This window comes from Spea bombifrons, chromosome 1 (genome assembly GCF_027358695.1).
Source record: "Spea bombifrons isolate aSpeBom1 chromosome 1, aSpeBom1.2.pri, whole genome shotgun sequence".
Lineage (NCBI taxonomy): Eukaryota > Metazoa > Chordata > Amphibia > Anura > Pelobatidae > Spea > Spea bombifrons.
The window spans coordinates 75,920,446-75,938,005 of record NC_071087.1 but is presented as its reverse complement, the minus strand read 5'-3'; the positions used below and the strand labels follow the sequence as shown (position 1 = coordinate 75,938,005).

The 17,560-nt window shown below is 42.5% G+C and overlaps 1 protein-coding gene across 1 annotated transcript; it reads left to right on the top strand.

The window, feature by feature from the left end:
• Positions 1–6,720: 6,720 nt before the first annotated feature.
• Positions 6,721–8,728, top strand: JUND (JunD proto-oncogene, AP-1 transcription factor subunit). Its single transcript, XM_053463948.1, has one exon. It carries the CDS (start codon positions 7,361–7,363, stop codon positions 8,249–8,251), a length of 891 nt encoding a protein of 296 aa, XP_053319923.1. The 5' UTR covers positions 6,721–7,360; the 3' UTR covers positions 8,252–8,728.
• Positions 8,729–17,560: the final 8,832 nt, after the last annotated feature.

The window sequence follows — 17,560 nt, the reverse complement described above, 5'->3', positions numbered from 1 at the left end:
ATTCAAGTGTTTCAATGGACCAACAATGTACAAAGATTTTACCACTCCTCCTACATTTTGCTTTGTTCTATCAAAAAGATGAGCAATGTAATATGGCAGAGTAATTAGCAGGGGTCATTTTGTCCATTGTTGAAAGTACAATCCGTAAGAAGCATTGAGGGATCCACTTGCAAACAATTTCTAGGGCCCTTATGGCAGCGACAGTTGTCTTGACCAGTAGTTTATTCTTGTGAGAAAACCCCTTAGGTTCTTAGTACTTGGTACTTAGTTGGCCTTGTGTAATGTTTAGTTCAATAGTGGAATAAATCGTGTTTCTCTCCTTCAACACTCCAGTGATTAAACACCTCTGTTGCAGAAATGGAGCCATAACATATTAACAGATTAATGGCATGATCATAATAACCTTGGCAAAGTAATACATGCACGTGTATTGCCTAACTGGTACAAACCTGGACAACCAAATAATTCCTTAGTGTAATGGCTCAGAATGATGACGCCTATAAACTTCGTAGAAATCCTCTTTAAAAGGATTTAAAAAGATCATAATTTTTTCAGCTGACATTTTTAAAGCAGCTGTCAAAGCCAAGAATATAAAATCAAAATAGGTTTTATGGGCGGAAGATAAAGGGTGGGTCAACTTCAAAGGTACTAATAAAGCAGTAGTCTGTTGGATCCCCACCTATTTTCATAGTAAAACCACCCTTTTCATTATTGTCAAGAATATCGCTCTGTTTAGAATGGGTCTCACTGCGTTTGCGTAACCTGGCAAAAAAAATGTAAGAGCTGGCTAGGGGTGCCAGGTTTTGGATATTTAGACAATATGTGCACACTTAGCCAATATTCTTTTGTGACTTTATTCTAGCTCCTCCCATTACCAGTCAGCCTTTCTTTCTGGATGAACTCCACTATCCAACCAACAGACCAGGTTTGCTGTCTTGGTGTCACCCTTGACTCTGCTCTCTCCTTCATCCCTCACATCCATTCCCTCACCAAATCCTTCCGCCTCCACCTGAGAAACATCTCCCGAATCCACCCTTTCCTCACACAAGAAACCACCAAATTACTAATCCACTCCCTTGTGATATCCCGCCTGTATTATTACAACTCCCTACTAACCGGTCTCCCCCCCTCCCGCCTTTCACTGTTTCAATCCATCCTCAACACTGCAGCCAGATTAATTTTTCTGCTGACCCACTGTGCCAATCACTTCATTGGCTCCCCATACCCTTCACAATCAATTTTAAACTTCTGATCCTGACCTATAGAGCCCTCAACAACTCTGCACCACCTTACATCTCTATCTTCCTATCCAAATACACCCCTACCCGCCCCCTTCGCTCCTCTGCAACCTGCGACTATCTTCTACTGTTGTTACCTCTTCCCACGCCCGTATTCAGGATTTCACCTGCGCCGCACCCCTCCTCTGGAATTCCCTTCCCGGTTCCCTCAGACTTTCTGCCTCATACGCAACTTTCAAAACCTCTCTGAAAACCCACCTGTGCTAGAGCAGGGACAAGAGTAGATAAAAGAGCTTGGGTGAGAGGGGAAGGGATCGGGTCAAGGGGACGTGTGGTTGGACAAGAGGAAAGAAGAAGAGCTTGTTCTCCCTCTTCAGTGACAGCAGAGAATTGCTTTAATGTAGTGAAGGGAGAAGTGGTCAGTGGGCAGGAGGGCGCATTGAGGGAGGGTAAGGGCAGGGTGGTGACTGCAGATATGTCATATCTGATAGTTTTGATTTTATTATTGAAATATGTGGCAAAGTCAGAGGTATTCAGGTTAGTGGAAGGGGTAGTAGGGATAGGTCGAAGAAGGGAATTAAAAGTGCTAAAGAGTCATTTACAGTTATGAGACAGGGAGGGAGGTGAAGTAGGTTTCTTAAGCAAGGTTGAGAGCAGAGTAGTAGGAACGTAGCATAAATTTATAGTGCAGAAAGTCAGACATGGAATGAGATTTTCGCCAACTATGCTCAGCAGTGCGGGAACAACGTTGTAGGCTGTCTACGTTTCCCTATTTTGAAGGGAAGTAAATGGTTCACTTCCCTTCACAAGACGGAAATGGAGAGATGAAGGAGAGAGTGTGGAAACTGCATGATGTCAACATGTGTTTAACCAGGTACTCTCACTATCACATTTGCATTGTGGAGCATTCCTGATTATTTGAATTTGACAAAATATATCCTGTAAAATTGTTTTAGCACACCTACAAACACAGATTTCATATTACTGATATTGTTAGTTGATCATTGTTTGTTTCCTTTTGAACCATGTCCTTGGGATTATGGTTTAGATTTTAGAGCTGTGAAGGTACACGGGGTTACTGTACTATCAATTACCAAACCAAAGAGTCACAATCAAGGAACTAGATGAGCCCTCACCTAGGAAGCCCAACAATGGGTTGAGCCCCAAGCTAAGGGCACAGGGGTGATTCCAACAGTGAGAAGACTCTGGCATAGGCAGGTATCAAGTTTGTTTTGGTACCAAGTGTTATAGAAAAAGCACGGACAGATCCAGAAACCTGTTTAGGTAAACTGCAGCCAGGAGTCACAGATGGGTGACACAAGATTACAGGGGTTAATACAGGATGGATGGTCAGACACAGCTGGGTTTGGTGCACTAAACAGTAGTCAAACAAGCCAAAGGTAGATCAAACTAAAGCAGATGCAAGAGAGTAGTAAGGCAAGCCAAGGGTCAAATCTGAAAACAACAGTAGTCTCAAACCAAATGCAGCATTACAGGTCCACAATCCAGCTTTGTGTACGCTACACCTGCTGATGCGCATCACGGACGCACCTTCTGTTGCATGTCACCTGTCAGGGTAACCCCCTGAGGCTGAGAACACATGGGGGTAGGTTTAAGTTTGGGAGGGGGGCAATGAGGGATTTATTGAGAGACTCCTTGTCTGCCTGCGCAGTACATACTTATGTCTAAGTCACAGGTAAGGGTAGAGCTGCATGTCTGGTTGGGCAGCTGTCTGGTTGGGCAGCTGACAGGAGTGGGGCAGCAGCAGCAGCAGCAAGGGGGAGGGGATTCCAACCAACAGGGAAGGAAGATTATTTGCAATATATATTTCCTTCAGTTTTAGTTTTTCTCCTTTAGGGTTGCAGATTTTCACATTGATACTTGGCAGGTTTTCATCTTACTGTTACGTTCCTGTTACTTGTGTGATCATTGCTTATGGATATAATCTTAAAAAAATGTTAATGGTCCAAGAAATTATTATATTTCTTTCCCATAAAAAACTGAAGCTGAAGTTCAAACCGAGCATCAGAATGGGGAAGAAAGCGGATTTAGGTGACTTTGAACATGGCATGGTTGTTGGTGCCAGAAGGGCCGGCCTGAGTATTTCAGAAACTGCTGATTTACTGGGATTTTCACGCACAACCATCTCTAGGGCTTACAGTGAATGGTCAGAAAAAGAGAAAATACCCAGTGAGCGGCAGTTGTTTAGATGAAAATGCTTTGTTGATGTCAGAGGTCATCAGGGGAGGGCTGGCAGCCTAAGGCCTAGGGGGCAAGTCTAGTCAAGTGGCCCGTTGCACCACCGAATCAGCCCACCATCCATGCCCATCTTCTCCTGATTTTCGAACGCATATTCATGTAATATGATGGTATTGGGAGTGCATCAGTACACTAAAAAAAAAAGTCATCATACACTGGATTTAATGCAACTAATCCTTTTCAATAAAATATGTAGATTGAAATGGAGTAAATAACACAAAACCTTTACTTTTCCTCTCACTGATTTCTGGGCCTTGAAAGTTTTGTCCTCTGAAGTGACTCAGGAGGGTGTTTTATCTCTGGGTAACTAAAAATGTAATGTGTTCAATTTATTCCTACAGTCATTTAAGTGCCAGGAAACAGACAGGACACCAGGACAGGCTCTGTCACACCAACACCCAAACACACACACCAGGACAGGCTCTGCCACATCAACACCCAAACACAAACACGAGGACAGGCTCTGCCACACGCACACCCACATCAGTATGAGTTAATCTACACAAAGCATAAAAAAGCTTTCCATACCAGTTTGTTTTTTGTATGTCCCCTTGTGTATTAATGCCCCAGCCAGCCCCCCTTTGGTTTTAATGTATTCCCCCCACACCCTTGTGTATTGCCCCATGTGCATTTGTGCCCCCAGCTAGCCCCCTTTGTGCATTTATGCCCTAACACCCTTGTGTATTGATTTATGTCATGTAACCAGCCAACCCCCCTCCCTTGTGTATTCATGCCCCCTTTTGTACTGGTTAATGTACCCTTGTGTATTGCCCCCACCCACCCACCTCCCTTTGTGTATTTAATTGTTGTCCCAAGACAGCCCCCCCCTTCCACCTATCACCCCAACATTTTTTTTTAATTCTTACTTTATTGCTGCCTTCCTTCCCTGCAGTCCGCTCTTCTCCAATGTGCTCTTCTCCCTGTCACAAGCAGCTGTTCCGTGTGAGTCCGCCCCCTTGAGCGTCTTCAAAGAGGCGGGACGAAGAGCCTCACTGGGGCACGTTAAAACTCGCAGCCGCATCGGCTGCAATGGCATCTCGGTGTGCCGGCCCATCGCGGGTGCTGCAGGCTTTTGCCCCACGTTACAGACAGCCCTGGCACGGCTGAATTGGCCACTTCAGTGGGCGGCCGTACAGCCATTTAACTTAGAGTCAGGGTTCCATGGAGGTCCAGACTTGGACTTGTCCGAGATGACAGAAAGGCAACAGTAATTCAATTAGCTACTAACCACTCACTACAACCAAGGTATGCAAAATACCATCTCTGAACGTGCATGTCGAACCTTGAAGCAGATGGGCTACAGCAGAAGAAGACGACACCAGGTGCCACTCCTGTCAGCTAAGAACAGGAAACTGAAGCTGCAATTTGCAAACTCACCAAAATTGGACAATGGAAAACTGAAAGAACATTGCCTGGTCTGATGAGTCTCCATTCCAGCTGCGACATTCAGATGTCAGGGTCCCGCATTTTATCGATGGTTCAGACCGCTGGTAGTGTGGGGGACATTTTCTTGGCACACTTTGGGCCCCATTGTAACAATTGAGCATCGTTTAATGCAACAGCATTAAAGCATGATAATGCACCATGTCACAAAGCTCACATTATCTCAAACATGTCCTTGAACATGTGTTCTCTGTCCTCCAATGACCTCCACAGTCACCAGATCTCAATCCAATAGAGCACCTTTGGGATGTGGTGGAACAGGAGATTCGCACTTCTGCAGCAACTGCGTGATGTCATTATGTCCATATGGACCAAAATCTCTGAGGAATGTTTTGAGCACCTTGTAGAAAGTATGCCACGAAGAATGAAGGCAAAAGGGGGTCCAACCCAGTACTAACAAGGTGTATCTAATAAAGTAGCCACTGAGTGTATATGTGCTTGTTGGACATCCGATTCCAAAATCATGGGTATTATTATGGAGTTGCCTCCCTCCCGTTGCAGCTATAGCAGCCCCTACTGTAATGCTTTCCCCAAGATTTAGGAGTGTGTCTGTGGGAATTTATTCAGCCAAAACAGCATTTATGAGGTAAAGACAGCCTGGTGTTCAATCGAACACAAAGGTGTTCATAACTTTAGAGAAGGCACTATTCATTCCAGTAGGTAGTGTTTTCCTGGCATTAGCCAAACCCAGATCAGCATAGTGCTCTTCTGCTTGTGTACATCGACTCAGCCATGTGCTTGTGCTGATGTTGCTTCCAGAGGCAGTTTGAAACTCCATAGTGACTGATGTAACAGAGGACAGGCGATACTTGGCAGCCCCGCTGTGACTGTTCGTGGTCTAGCACCTCATGGCTGAGTCGTTACTACTCCTAGACACTCCTGGATCACAATAATAGCACTTACAGTGGACCGGGGCATATATAGCAGGGCAGAAATTTCACAAATGTACGTGCTGCAAAGGTGGCATCCTCTGACAGCGCCATACGAGTTCTTCACTATGACCCATTCTACTGCCAATGTGTGTCCACAAACTTTTGGTTATATAGCGTACTTTTGTCAGTTCTGTAGGGACGACACAGGCCTATTAGAAGTGTAGTAAACTTATGTAGTATTTTCCAATGTGTATTATTGTACTACTTACTAACTCTGTATGAGTGGCTATATGGACCACTTTCCTGATGTAGCTAACCACACTATAGAACATGAGTGAACAATAAATTATTTTAATAATAATAAATAACATTAACTGCATATTTAATGTAATGTAAGTTCTGAGATGATCACCTCAGTTAGTGCTGGGAAAACTCACAAACTGCATTCTGAGCAATTTATAGCAAACGTATACAGAGGGGACACAGGTATTTAAGGTGTTTCCAAAGGTCGGAAATACCCCTGCAATGATAGACGCTGCACTCGTACACAAGTATTTTTACACCACTTCACAACGCACAAAGAATTGCTGCGGCTCTGACATACCAGTCAGTGCCGGCACTCCCTACCCTCCACGTGTCTAAAAATATCCTCTGACGTCCGTCTGTTGAGAAAAGCTCTATCATAATAAAGGGAAAAACGCGCATCACGTGACTGACTCTGTCTCTTCATTGGCTGAATCGCGCTCCAGGTATTAATGGGTTAACCAATGACCTCAACCCATCCTGCCTTGCAGCGCTCAGGGCCCGCCCCTATGCAAACGAGGGAATGCCTGCACGTCATTTTACACCAATCAGTGGGCGGCTAAGTGACATAATGGGGATAAGGTGGGTTTATATAAATGGGCAGGGGGGGACGGAGCTCGATTTATCCTTAGCGTCTAGGCGTCAATGGCCTGTTGTATGTATACTCTACCTCGTTATTGACAGGACGAGGTAGTAAAGGAAACAAAGACTGTCCGGGGGTGACAGGAAACGAAGTTAAGGACAGATGCCCGGATATTCTGCAAGAACACTGAAAAGCTACATGAAGCCACTCAGCTCTTAAAGTTCACTCTTAGGAGTCGGGAACAAAAGAGTGTGTCAACAAGTGAACGAATCCATTATAAGACAGTTAAAAACTACTACATTCTGCTCTACCTTTCGGGTAGTTTCTGTACGCCTAGTGTGGATCGCATGGGGAGCCGCCACTTAGAAGGTTACGGGGCTGGAAACAAAGGCTGGCTGAGTTTTCAAGTGAAACAGACTTAGAAGTGAGAACAAAGGCACACCATCCTCGCTGCTGTATATATCCCTCTGCCTTCTACCAGCAAGCTGAAAGAGCGACACTAAGACTACCCAAAGTAAGGTAGGACTGCTGACCTTCTCTCGTTACTCGCTGTTACATTCGGTTTGGATTTACTAATCGTGGAGCACATCTAAGAGGAACAGACGGGGGGCTTCATTTAGTTGCCCCCCCACCACCTATTATCTCCAAATCTGCCTTAGGGGATGATGGAAATACCCTTCTACCATGATGATGTGTTAAATACCAATCTGACCTCAAGCAACTACACTTCAAACTTTGCCACCATGATGAAGAAAGACCTTAATCTTAACCTGAGCGACCAGGTTGTGGCCAATTTAAAGCCCCACAACGGGGATGGACTTTCCTCCCCTGATCTTGGATTACTCAAACTAGCTTCTCCTGAACTCGAAAGGCTTATTATCCAGTCAAATGGTTTAGTTACCACAACCCCTACCACTAGCCAGTTCATATACCCCAAAATGGCTAGTGAGGAACAGGAATTTGCAGAGGGATTTGTAAAAGCACTGGAGGATCTCCACAAACAGAACCAACTTGGAGTCTCACCATCTACAGTAGATTTAAGTTCAGTCCCTGTTGGTGTTAACCTTCAGTCTCCTCCAACTTCTGAGGGCCCTATTTATGCCAACCTCAACAACTATCCAAGTGGAACACTGGGTACAACTGTTAATTACAGCACTGACACTGTACCATACCCTCCACCACCATCCAACATGGCACAGCAGCCTCCCCCACCTAGACTGCATATTCTAAAGGATGAGCCACAAATTGTACCAGAGGTTTCTAATTTTGGTGAAAGTCCACCAATGTCTCCCATAGATATGGACAATCAGGAGAGGATTAAAGCGGAAAGGAAGAGATTGAGGAATAGAATAGCAGCTTCTAAATGCAGGAAGCGGAAGCTGGAAAGGATCTCTAGGCTTGAAGAAAAGGTGAAAAGCCTTAAATCTCAAAATACTGAGTTAGCATCAACTGCAAACCTGTTGAGGGAACAGGTGGCCCAGCTCAAGCAGAAAGTCATGAGTCATGTCAATAGTGGGTGCCAACTTCTGCCTCAACAAGTCCAAGCCTATTAATGCATACTTTGCAGCACCTCAGTATCAGAGCTATACCTGCTTTACCTACATGTCCTGAATAACATCATTCCAACAATTGTTTGAGCAAAGTAATTCTCAATACCTCAGTGCCAAAGACCTGACCAAAGACGGAAGGATTGCCCATCCGTTCGGGATCCCATAACCTACAATAATGTGTCTTTATCTGATGTGTGATTATCTACCTTTAAAATATTTAAAATACGCATTTGATTATTTGGTCTTTAAGAGCTCTTAATGAGGGTCTTGATTTAGGCAGACATTCGTCGATGTGGCTACAAATGTTTATTTGTGAAAATAAATGCAAACCTCTGTGGACACTATATTGACTAAAATAAGGTGCCTCATTTATGTCCTCGATTGTTTAGCATCCAGAGGTGATAGGAGAGTACAAAATGGTCAATGATGCCCATAGTGCCTCTAAATCATGAAATGATGCTGCTTTCATTTAAATGTATTTGTATGTGTTTTATAAAGTCTTATATTATTAACATCATTGGGAATTTTGGTGTTGGCTGGCTGCTGGAGTAGTAACACATGGTTGATGTTCACAGCATATTTTCATGACAAACTTGGTTGCTTGTTTAATGCCAAGTGCACTTAGTGCTGGTTTATATTTACTGCCTTAAATGTTTACAATGTCTCCAGAGCAGTCAAGTCTCAGCTTTGTGACTTTGTGGAGCAGTCTTTGCTTATTACTCTTTTTCAGTATAGTAGGGGCTAAGAAAACCATGTACCAGACTTATGGCTACATTTTACCAGACTTTCACTTGTAAAATAATGTAAAATTTTGCAAAACGCCTTTTGTTTGATGTGTTCATTTAACAATATTTATGTTATACTGGGAACAATGTTTTTATGCCTTTTTAATGCACATTCCAGTATACACAGTGCCCTTATGTCTAATAAAGTATTATTTAAACAATGAAAATGCTTTGTGGGTTGTGCAGTTTTTACATAATGTTACATCTATAAGGTGTGTATAATTGTATTGTGTAAATGTGTGCAAACCATTTCCATTATTGGTAGCTTGTATAGGTTCAGAGAATGTAACGGACACAGAGGATAAACTGTGCCAATGGCTTCTGTTTTTTAGTAAAAGTTACCCAAAATATTTAAATTTGAAATATTGTGGTTTTTTTTTGTAATTGTACCTTTCAGGCAGTTGGGTTTCTACTCATAATTTGGTACAGGCAGACTGAGCTCAAGGGGGATGTAGTTCAGGGCGATATAAACTGTGGATAATTAAGGGTGGTCAACCCACAGAATATTACTGCTGCAGACTAGTAGGTTATACTAGATATTCTGCATTTTCCCACCTAATTATAGACCATAACATAAATAGGCAGGTGAGAAACTATTGGGCCATGTAGTCTGTACAAAATAAATCCATGCTATTTCCATAGTTCAGTCATTTCTGCACCACACTTGCAAAGACAAATGCCATTAAATCAGACTGACAGAGCTTTGAACCAACCAGAACATGAAGGTTATTATTTAAATTAAAATTGATCTTGCTGCAAAAAATGCTATATAAACTAGCAGAACATTAAACTTTATTTTTTTATTAATTGCATTTTAATATATTTTAGTGGCTTATAATCATGGGCAATGTGGGCATGAATCTAGATCAATTGGAATCAGGCAGTTGAGATAATGTTAACTTTTAAGCATAAGCTGAATTTTCCTTTCAAAGCCACTGGTTTGACTGGACAATAAATACAGCTTTACATTTAACATGTATATCTTTTTAAACTTTTTTCCCCCCACACAGGTAGTTATTACCGTAAGCACCTGCTTCCTTTTATCATAGCATTAGTGTGACTAAATATTATTGCCCAAAATATGTGCGGATATGTATATCATTTTTGGGAATTTGAATGTGTATAAAGGTCTACAACCCTGCGTCTTACGATGGGGCTCTAGTAGTGTACCCATAATACACTATATGGACAAATGTATTGGACACCTGGCCATTACTCCAACAGGGTCTTTTAAGACATTGCATTTTAAATACAGATATTAATGTGTAATAGGGCCCCCCTGTTGCAGCTATAACAGCTTCCACTCTTATGGGAAGGTTTTCCACAAGATTTTGGAGTGTTTCTGTAGAATTTGTGGTCATTCATCAAGTGCAGCATTTGTGAGGTCAGGCACTGATGTTGGATGAGAAGGCCTGGCTCACAATCGATAGGGTTGAGATCAGGGCTATGAGCGGACTGGTAAAGTTATTTCACACCAAACTCATCAAACTATGTCTTTATGGACCTTGCTCTTTGGATTGGGGCACAGTCATGCTGGAATAGAAAAACTGTTCCCACAAAGTTGGAAGCTTTGAAACACTACAAAAGCTTGTGGCAATCATTCTGAGAAAAGTGGAAGCTGTAATAGTTGCTAAGAGGGGACCAGCTACATATTAATGTATATGTACTTAGAATGCAATGTCATAAAATTCCCTGTTGGTGTAATAGTCATGTCTAATACTATATAGTGTATGTAGAGATGTTACTTTTAACATACATTCTGCAACTTTAATTGTCCATTTGTACTTGCACAATGTCTAATGTGGCCAGTCTATAAATCTATAAATTGCAGAAAAGCACTGTAATGCACTTTATGGGCGAAACTTTTTTTTTTATTGAAGTACCATCAAATTCGCAGGTTCCATATTCAGGTAAGCCTACAGTTAAATATTAAGCAGCACACAATCGGTAATATATTACTTACACTGAAAAGTAACATTTATTTACAGTGGTAACTGTATCGGTACACATTTTCAGGAAAGACAAAATGTGTATAAAGAAGAGGAAGTGGTACAAGCGAGGGGAAGGGAGACGGGTTGAGAGTCCTCCACGCAGTGATCTGCAGCAAGAAGTAATGGTAATGATCAAGAGTTGCTAATAGCCTGAATATACTAAGGTGTCCGGTGTGAAATATTTCTCATAAAGGGCATCCCAAAACTTCAAAACTCAATAGAATGCATGAATTGTAGGGCCATTTTTTATTATATGTATGGCTGTCTTTTAAATACTTACAATGAATGCCAGTAGTCACATTTGTAAGAACTATAACTATCTGTATCTAGACATCAAAGTAACTTCCAATTGTCATACAAAAGCTATTTAGTTTAGATGTATTTAAGGGTTGATGAGTTGTAGTATGTGACTTTTCTGTGATCTTCCTATTGTTTGATGTGCATCATATGAAAACAATATTATCAGTTTTGTTTTGAGGAAGGTACTTGAGAGGATGCGTAACGGTTAATCTCATTTCCTGTGTTCTACACCTGCATTGTCATTTAAATGATTAACCCTGCCAAAATTGCTAAAGCACTATATTGTCCTAGGACAAATTATAACGTGATCCATGTCCCATTTCCTCTTCCACTTTCACAATGAACCATAAATAGGCACAATGTCTAAACTTTATATCAAGTGTGCCATAAACCATAGGGGCACTCTTGAGAAATTGTTAGATTTTCCCACTCCATTTAATCTTCCTAATCAATCCTTTCTCACGTGCACCCTGGCACCAACCCCTCCTGGCTCCCAAGTATGCTCAGGGGTTGTTGCAGTGACACACAATGCAGAGGTGCAGTGGCATATTCTGACCTAACGCTAGGGCAGCAGGTTCAGGAGGGGTGGCAGCCCCCACTGCCACTTAACAGGGAGCTAATCACCAGGCTCCCAAGTATGCTCAGGGGTTGTTGCAGTGACACACAATGCAGAGGTGCAGTGGCATATTCTGATCTAGCACTAGGGCAGCAGGTTCAGGGGGGTGGCAGCCTCATTGCTACTTAACAGGGAGCTAATCACCCTCTTGGGCAATCAGGATATGATGTCATATCCCAGCACTTAGAAGTAATGACGGCAGCATGGAGATGATGTCTGGTGGTGCTGCCCTCAGTTGGGTGTAGGGCAGTACCAAATGTAAATACAGCACTATAGAGGTGAACTACAATATTCTCACTTGGCCCAGATTTTCATCCAAGGTGCCCCTGGGTGCAAAGTCTACTAGAGCATCCCATATTAAGATAACCCCATCGTGTGCATGTTGCCATCCACTTCCTCTCAATTTCTACATCCACCTACAGTTAGTGTTAATTTCTTGGGGGTTAACCCCAACAGTCTTCCTCGGTTCCAGAAACTACAGAACTATTTAACATCAGTTCATTGTCCTTTATTAAAACATCTTCATTATTGGTATCTATATACAAACAAGCCCTATACCTTATATACCCTAGACAGAATAACAGAAGCTAGTGACATTTATATTTACAGTACATATGGTTCGTAAAAGAGTATGTCACGCTCACTGTGAGAATGTTTTCTATGATTCATTTTCTGCCATACTTCTTCCTGCATGACTGTGCTGCCCTCTAAGGGCATTGCAAAGGTAAAGCATGGTTTAAAATATTGGGTGGCAAAAATACAATACAATACGATAAAATAGGATAACATTAAGGTGCAGTTTAACATTCTGGTAAATGTAAAGTGCACCTACAAATGTTTTGCATTTCAGAATTGACATACATGAAAAAATGTTTACATAATTCTCTTTTAGGTTCTCTTTATAAGAAACAACAGCACATTGTATGGAGCACATAACCCCATCTCATTGTGTGTAGTTGTTGGGATTTTTTTTATTAAATATAGAAACGTACATGGAGAAACTACACACCGATATAGTTTCATAGTGATTGATTGAGGGGTCAGGTGCTGATGTTAGATGAGAAGGCCTGGCTTGCAATTGCTCGTTCCAATTACTTTCAAAAATGTTCAGTTGGGATTAGGTCAGGGCTGCAGGCCAGTCAAATTCAACAACACACTTGTCAAACCATGTCTTTATAAATCTTGCTTTATGTACAGGGACACAGTCATACTTGAACAGGAAAGGGCCTTTCCCCAAACTGGTGACAAAGTTGGAAGAATACAATTGTGTAAAATGTAATTGTATGCTGAAACATTAACACTGCCATTCACTGTAACTAGGGGGCCTAGCCCTAACCCTGAAAACATAAAAATGTTATAGTGGGCACTTTGTTTTTCTGTAAATTTCCCTGGTGTCCACCAAACCCACATTCATCCATGAGACTTCCAGATAGCAACATGTGATTCATTGGTCCAGAGTCCAGTGACAATGTGCTTTACACCACTCCAGATGACTCTTGGCATTGCACTTAGTGATCTTAGCCTTGTGTGCAGCTACTCAGCCATGAAAACTCATTTCATGAAGTTCCCAATGTAATGATGATGTTACTTCCAGAGTCAGTTTGGAAAGCTGTAGAGTGATGCTACAGAGGATGGGTGATTTTGCTGACTGGGTGAGCTTTTCTTATTCCTAGACACTTCCTGTTCAAAATAACAGCACTTACAGCTCTTCAGTACAACTCATTCAAATGACCAATGTTTGTCTATGGAGATTGCATGCCTATTGCTGTGACTTGTTTATATACTTGTTAGCAATGGGTATGGCTGAAACACCTACTCTTAATTATTAGGAGGGGGTTTCTCCATAGTTTTGGTCATATAGTGTAAAATAACCTATCCAGTTAGAAGGGCACTAGGCATTTTAAGGTATATTAGGGGGGGGGTCAAAAAAGGTGGAGGTTGTTAAACAGATGCTTTCATTTAAGGAGATTGGGACACAGCTGATTGTTTCTGCTTTTCTTTCTGGACCTCTCCATTCTGTCGTTTTCCTTTTTTCTTTATATTTCGATATATATCCCAACAAGTCAGAGCAAACTCATTGCTCATTTTCATGTGAGTGGAATACCATATCAAGTTATTTTTTGATCTTCACATATTTTGCGGAAAGCACTATGATTTTCTGTTTTTTTTCTTTTTCTATATACTGACACGCAATATTGATACAACGAAAGAAAACTGGAAACCAATATAAGTATTTGTTTATTACAAATTTTTCTCTTTATTACATTACACTTGTATTGATTTAACAAATCACCATTTATTATATTTTTAGGCGCAACACTTTTTTCTATTTTGACTGTATGTGGTAGCCTAGGGCACGGGCATTCTACCCAAAGCCTGCCACGCACCTCATTGGGGAGAGGACAAGGTAGCCATTTGTGCAAATGGCGGCAGATATGATCTGGAGGAGACCACTCTGACATGTTGGTTGATTCAAAGAGCATAATCCCTGTTGGGTCAAGAACCAGGAGGTCTGCTGCATTCAGAGTGAGAGAGGTGGCCGTGGTTGCCATCTGATAAGGCTCATCCACCATATACTTGCAGACAAAAGAGAGAGATGCTTATCCCATAGATGTAGCCAGGTGTTTGAGATCACCGACTCATCCGATGAGTTGGCCCGCCATTCGTCTAGGATGGCCAATGGGTTCTTATGACCTCCATCTGCTCCACGGACGCCCGTTTAAAACGCTTTTAAAACGGGCGTCCGCCGCCATACAAAGTATGGCAGATGTTGACGCCCCGTGGAGGGGCCAGAGATGGCCCCTTCATTCCGCAACGTTTTTTGGGTGCAGAAAGCGAAAACAGATCGCTTTCTGCACCCGTTTAAAGACGTGCCGGTCCTGGCACGTCAATTGTCGTAAAGCACATGCTTTTCCGTGTCGTGCCAGGACCGGCAATTGTCGTTAAGGGGTTAATACTTGAATAAAGTAAATATTATGTTTATTTCAATTAAAATAAAAACGTGCCACCACAAACATGGTGTCACGCACAAAACAACCTAAGTGCGTTTGTGGATGGACATCCAAGATAGCTGCTGAGTAAATAGCATCACCCTTTACCAAGATGTCTGCGAATTCTCACGTAACGAGACTGCAACGCTTAGAAAACACTGAAAAGATGGCGACCAAGCCTCACAAGACAAGAACTCGACGCTGTCAAGATGTCCACCAAGAAGCAGCATAGAAAGGTAAAAAAAATAACCACAAAACGGCACAAGAGCTACATGGACGGCGAAGCTCTAGCCCTGAAAGGTAGGAAAACTAAAGAATCAGAAAAATGCAAAGAGTGAAACGTAAATGGGGGAAATAGCAACACGATCAACAAAAAACAATGGCAGGACAAAAACTAAAGAGAAGGGAGCTGGAGAAATAAAAAGGCAAGGATAAATAATTCAGTAGACAGAGACAATACATAGCAGGTGTCCGAGGACACCAATAAAGAAAAGGATAGCAAGATAGTAAAGGCATAAAACAAACCCTAGAAAGGGTAATTAAACAAACTGAGAGAATAAAATTAATCTGACCTGCAGCCTTGGTGAGCAGCAAAGAAAGAGGAAGTGATCTAGTGGAGCTGGGGTTTTATAGTCTGTTAATGTTTTCTCATTGTTGTTTTCCAACTTTATTTGCTGCTATTGGCGAGAATAAAGAGATATGCAAAATAGAAGCCTCCTGCCTTGCCTTAAAATCGTCTATTAACAAGTAAGCCATACGAACATATGTTCGTGTGCTATTTGTCACGTCCTCGGGACCCGTCGGCCGCAGGCGGGGGTCTGCTTGCGGATCACAGGGACCCGATACTGCTGTCTCCGGTCCCATGGTTTGCCAGCGGACTACCACTCGCGGTTCACGGGCACCCAAAAAACTATCCTGTTCTCTCCTTGCCGGCAGCGGGCAGACCAACCGTCGACACGGCAGAGCTTCAGGGAACGCCTCTACAGGCAAATCAAAGGAGGTTGCCCATCAATGCAGGAGTTCCCGAAAGGGTTCCCTTACCTGCCGTCCGGTCTCCGGTCCGTCCACTGGGGGCGCAGCTAATGAACGTCTGGAGGCGCAGTCTTGCGGTGCTTCTCACAGGCACCCTGTTGTAGTCTTTACCTATGTTCCTGTGTTTGCTGCTGATTCCTGTTTATTTGACCCTTGTCTGCCTGACTTCCCGTTTGCCTTGTGATTCTGTGCTTCTGCTCGTGTTACCTGTGTACTGACCCGGCTTACCCGACTACCTGCTCCTGTGTACCGACCCGGCTTACCTGACTACCAGCTCCTGTGTACCGACCCGGCTTACCTGACTACCAGCTCCTGTGTACCGACCCGGCTTACCTGACTACCTGCTCCTGTGTACCGACCCGGCTTACCTGACTACCTGCTCCTGTGTACCTTCATATTGACTCAGTACTTACCTTCTATCTGTGTTCACGGAGGCTGTCTCACTGTTGGGGCTCCTCTCTATACAGCAGTTTTCTGGGCAGAATAACTCCTGCGGTGAGTGCCTCAAGTGTAACGGACGCGACACTATTGATAAAAAAAAAAGTATAGTTTCATGGTAAAGGGTGCTTTATTTTCCATATATTTTGGAGAGAGTTAGCAGTTAACAAGTTAATGACAAAATAGTTTCGTTTAATTTGATCATGTTTCCTTGCAGCTCTGGGGTGGAAAATGTATCCATGTGCAGATATAGGGTTGGGTTAAAATTGCCATTGGGTGTCACCTTTCACATTCCATTTTACATAGTACAGGGGCGTCCAACCTGCGGCCCTCCAGCTGCTGCAGGACTACATGTCCCATCCTCCTCAGCCAGCCCCTTAGCTGAAAGAGCATTATGGGAGATGTAGTCCTGCAGCAGCTCGAGGGCCGCCGGTTGGACGCCCCTGACATAGTATCTAGAAATTGCACCTTTCTGACAGATGGGGCATAGGGATTGACAGTCGTATGTTCCTAGTGTTATGTAGGGTACTCTACTGAGAATGTAGCCAACTTGATCCGTATGTATAATGGCTGGTAAAATAGAATTAAGCAAATTCTCTAAAATGTTGGCTTAGATGATATCAGTATTTAGAAGTGAAATGGGGTAGTAATCTTGGCAGTTAGATGTAGTTTTATCTAACTTAAGAATGGCAAATATATGGACAGAGAACAGGTAGGATTGTATTGTATTTGTTTAATAAACGAGTTAAGTAGAGCAACTCAAATCCCTTGTGGTTATGGGGGTGAATTTTGCTAGTTGGAACTAAATTTAATTAGCATTTTGAGCTCATATGCAAAAGCTGATTAATGAGTTTGCCTACTTTAACTCTTCATCATTAGTATGCATGCAGGACTGACAAATGTATGCAATGGTTAGTTGGCCAGTTCTGCATTCTTTGACATAGCTGAAGCACTTACACTTTAGTGAGTAGACCTGCACTTCTAAGTGCTTTTTATTTTGCATCTGAATTTGAAACAAATATTGCCCAATGTCTTACAGCTTAGGTTGACATTTAGACTCCTGTTGAGGTGCAGAGAGAAGCATAATATTGAGTAAAGATAGTAACTATTTTTGGTGGCCCGATCATTTTTCACTGACTTTGGTCTTCAAGTAAAATCTT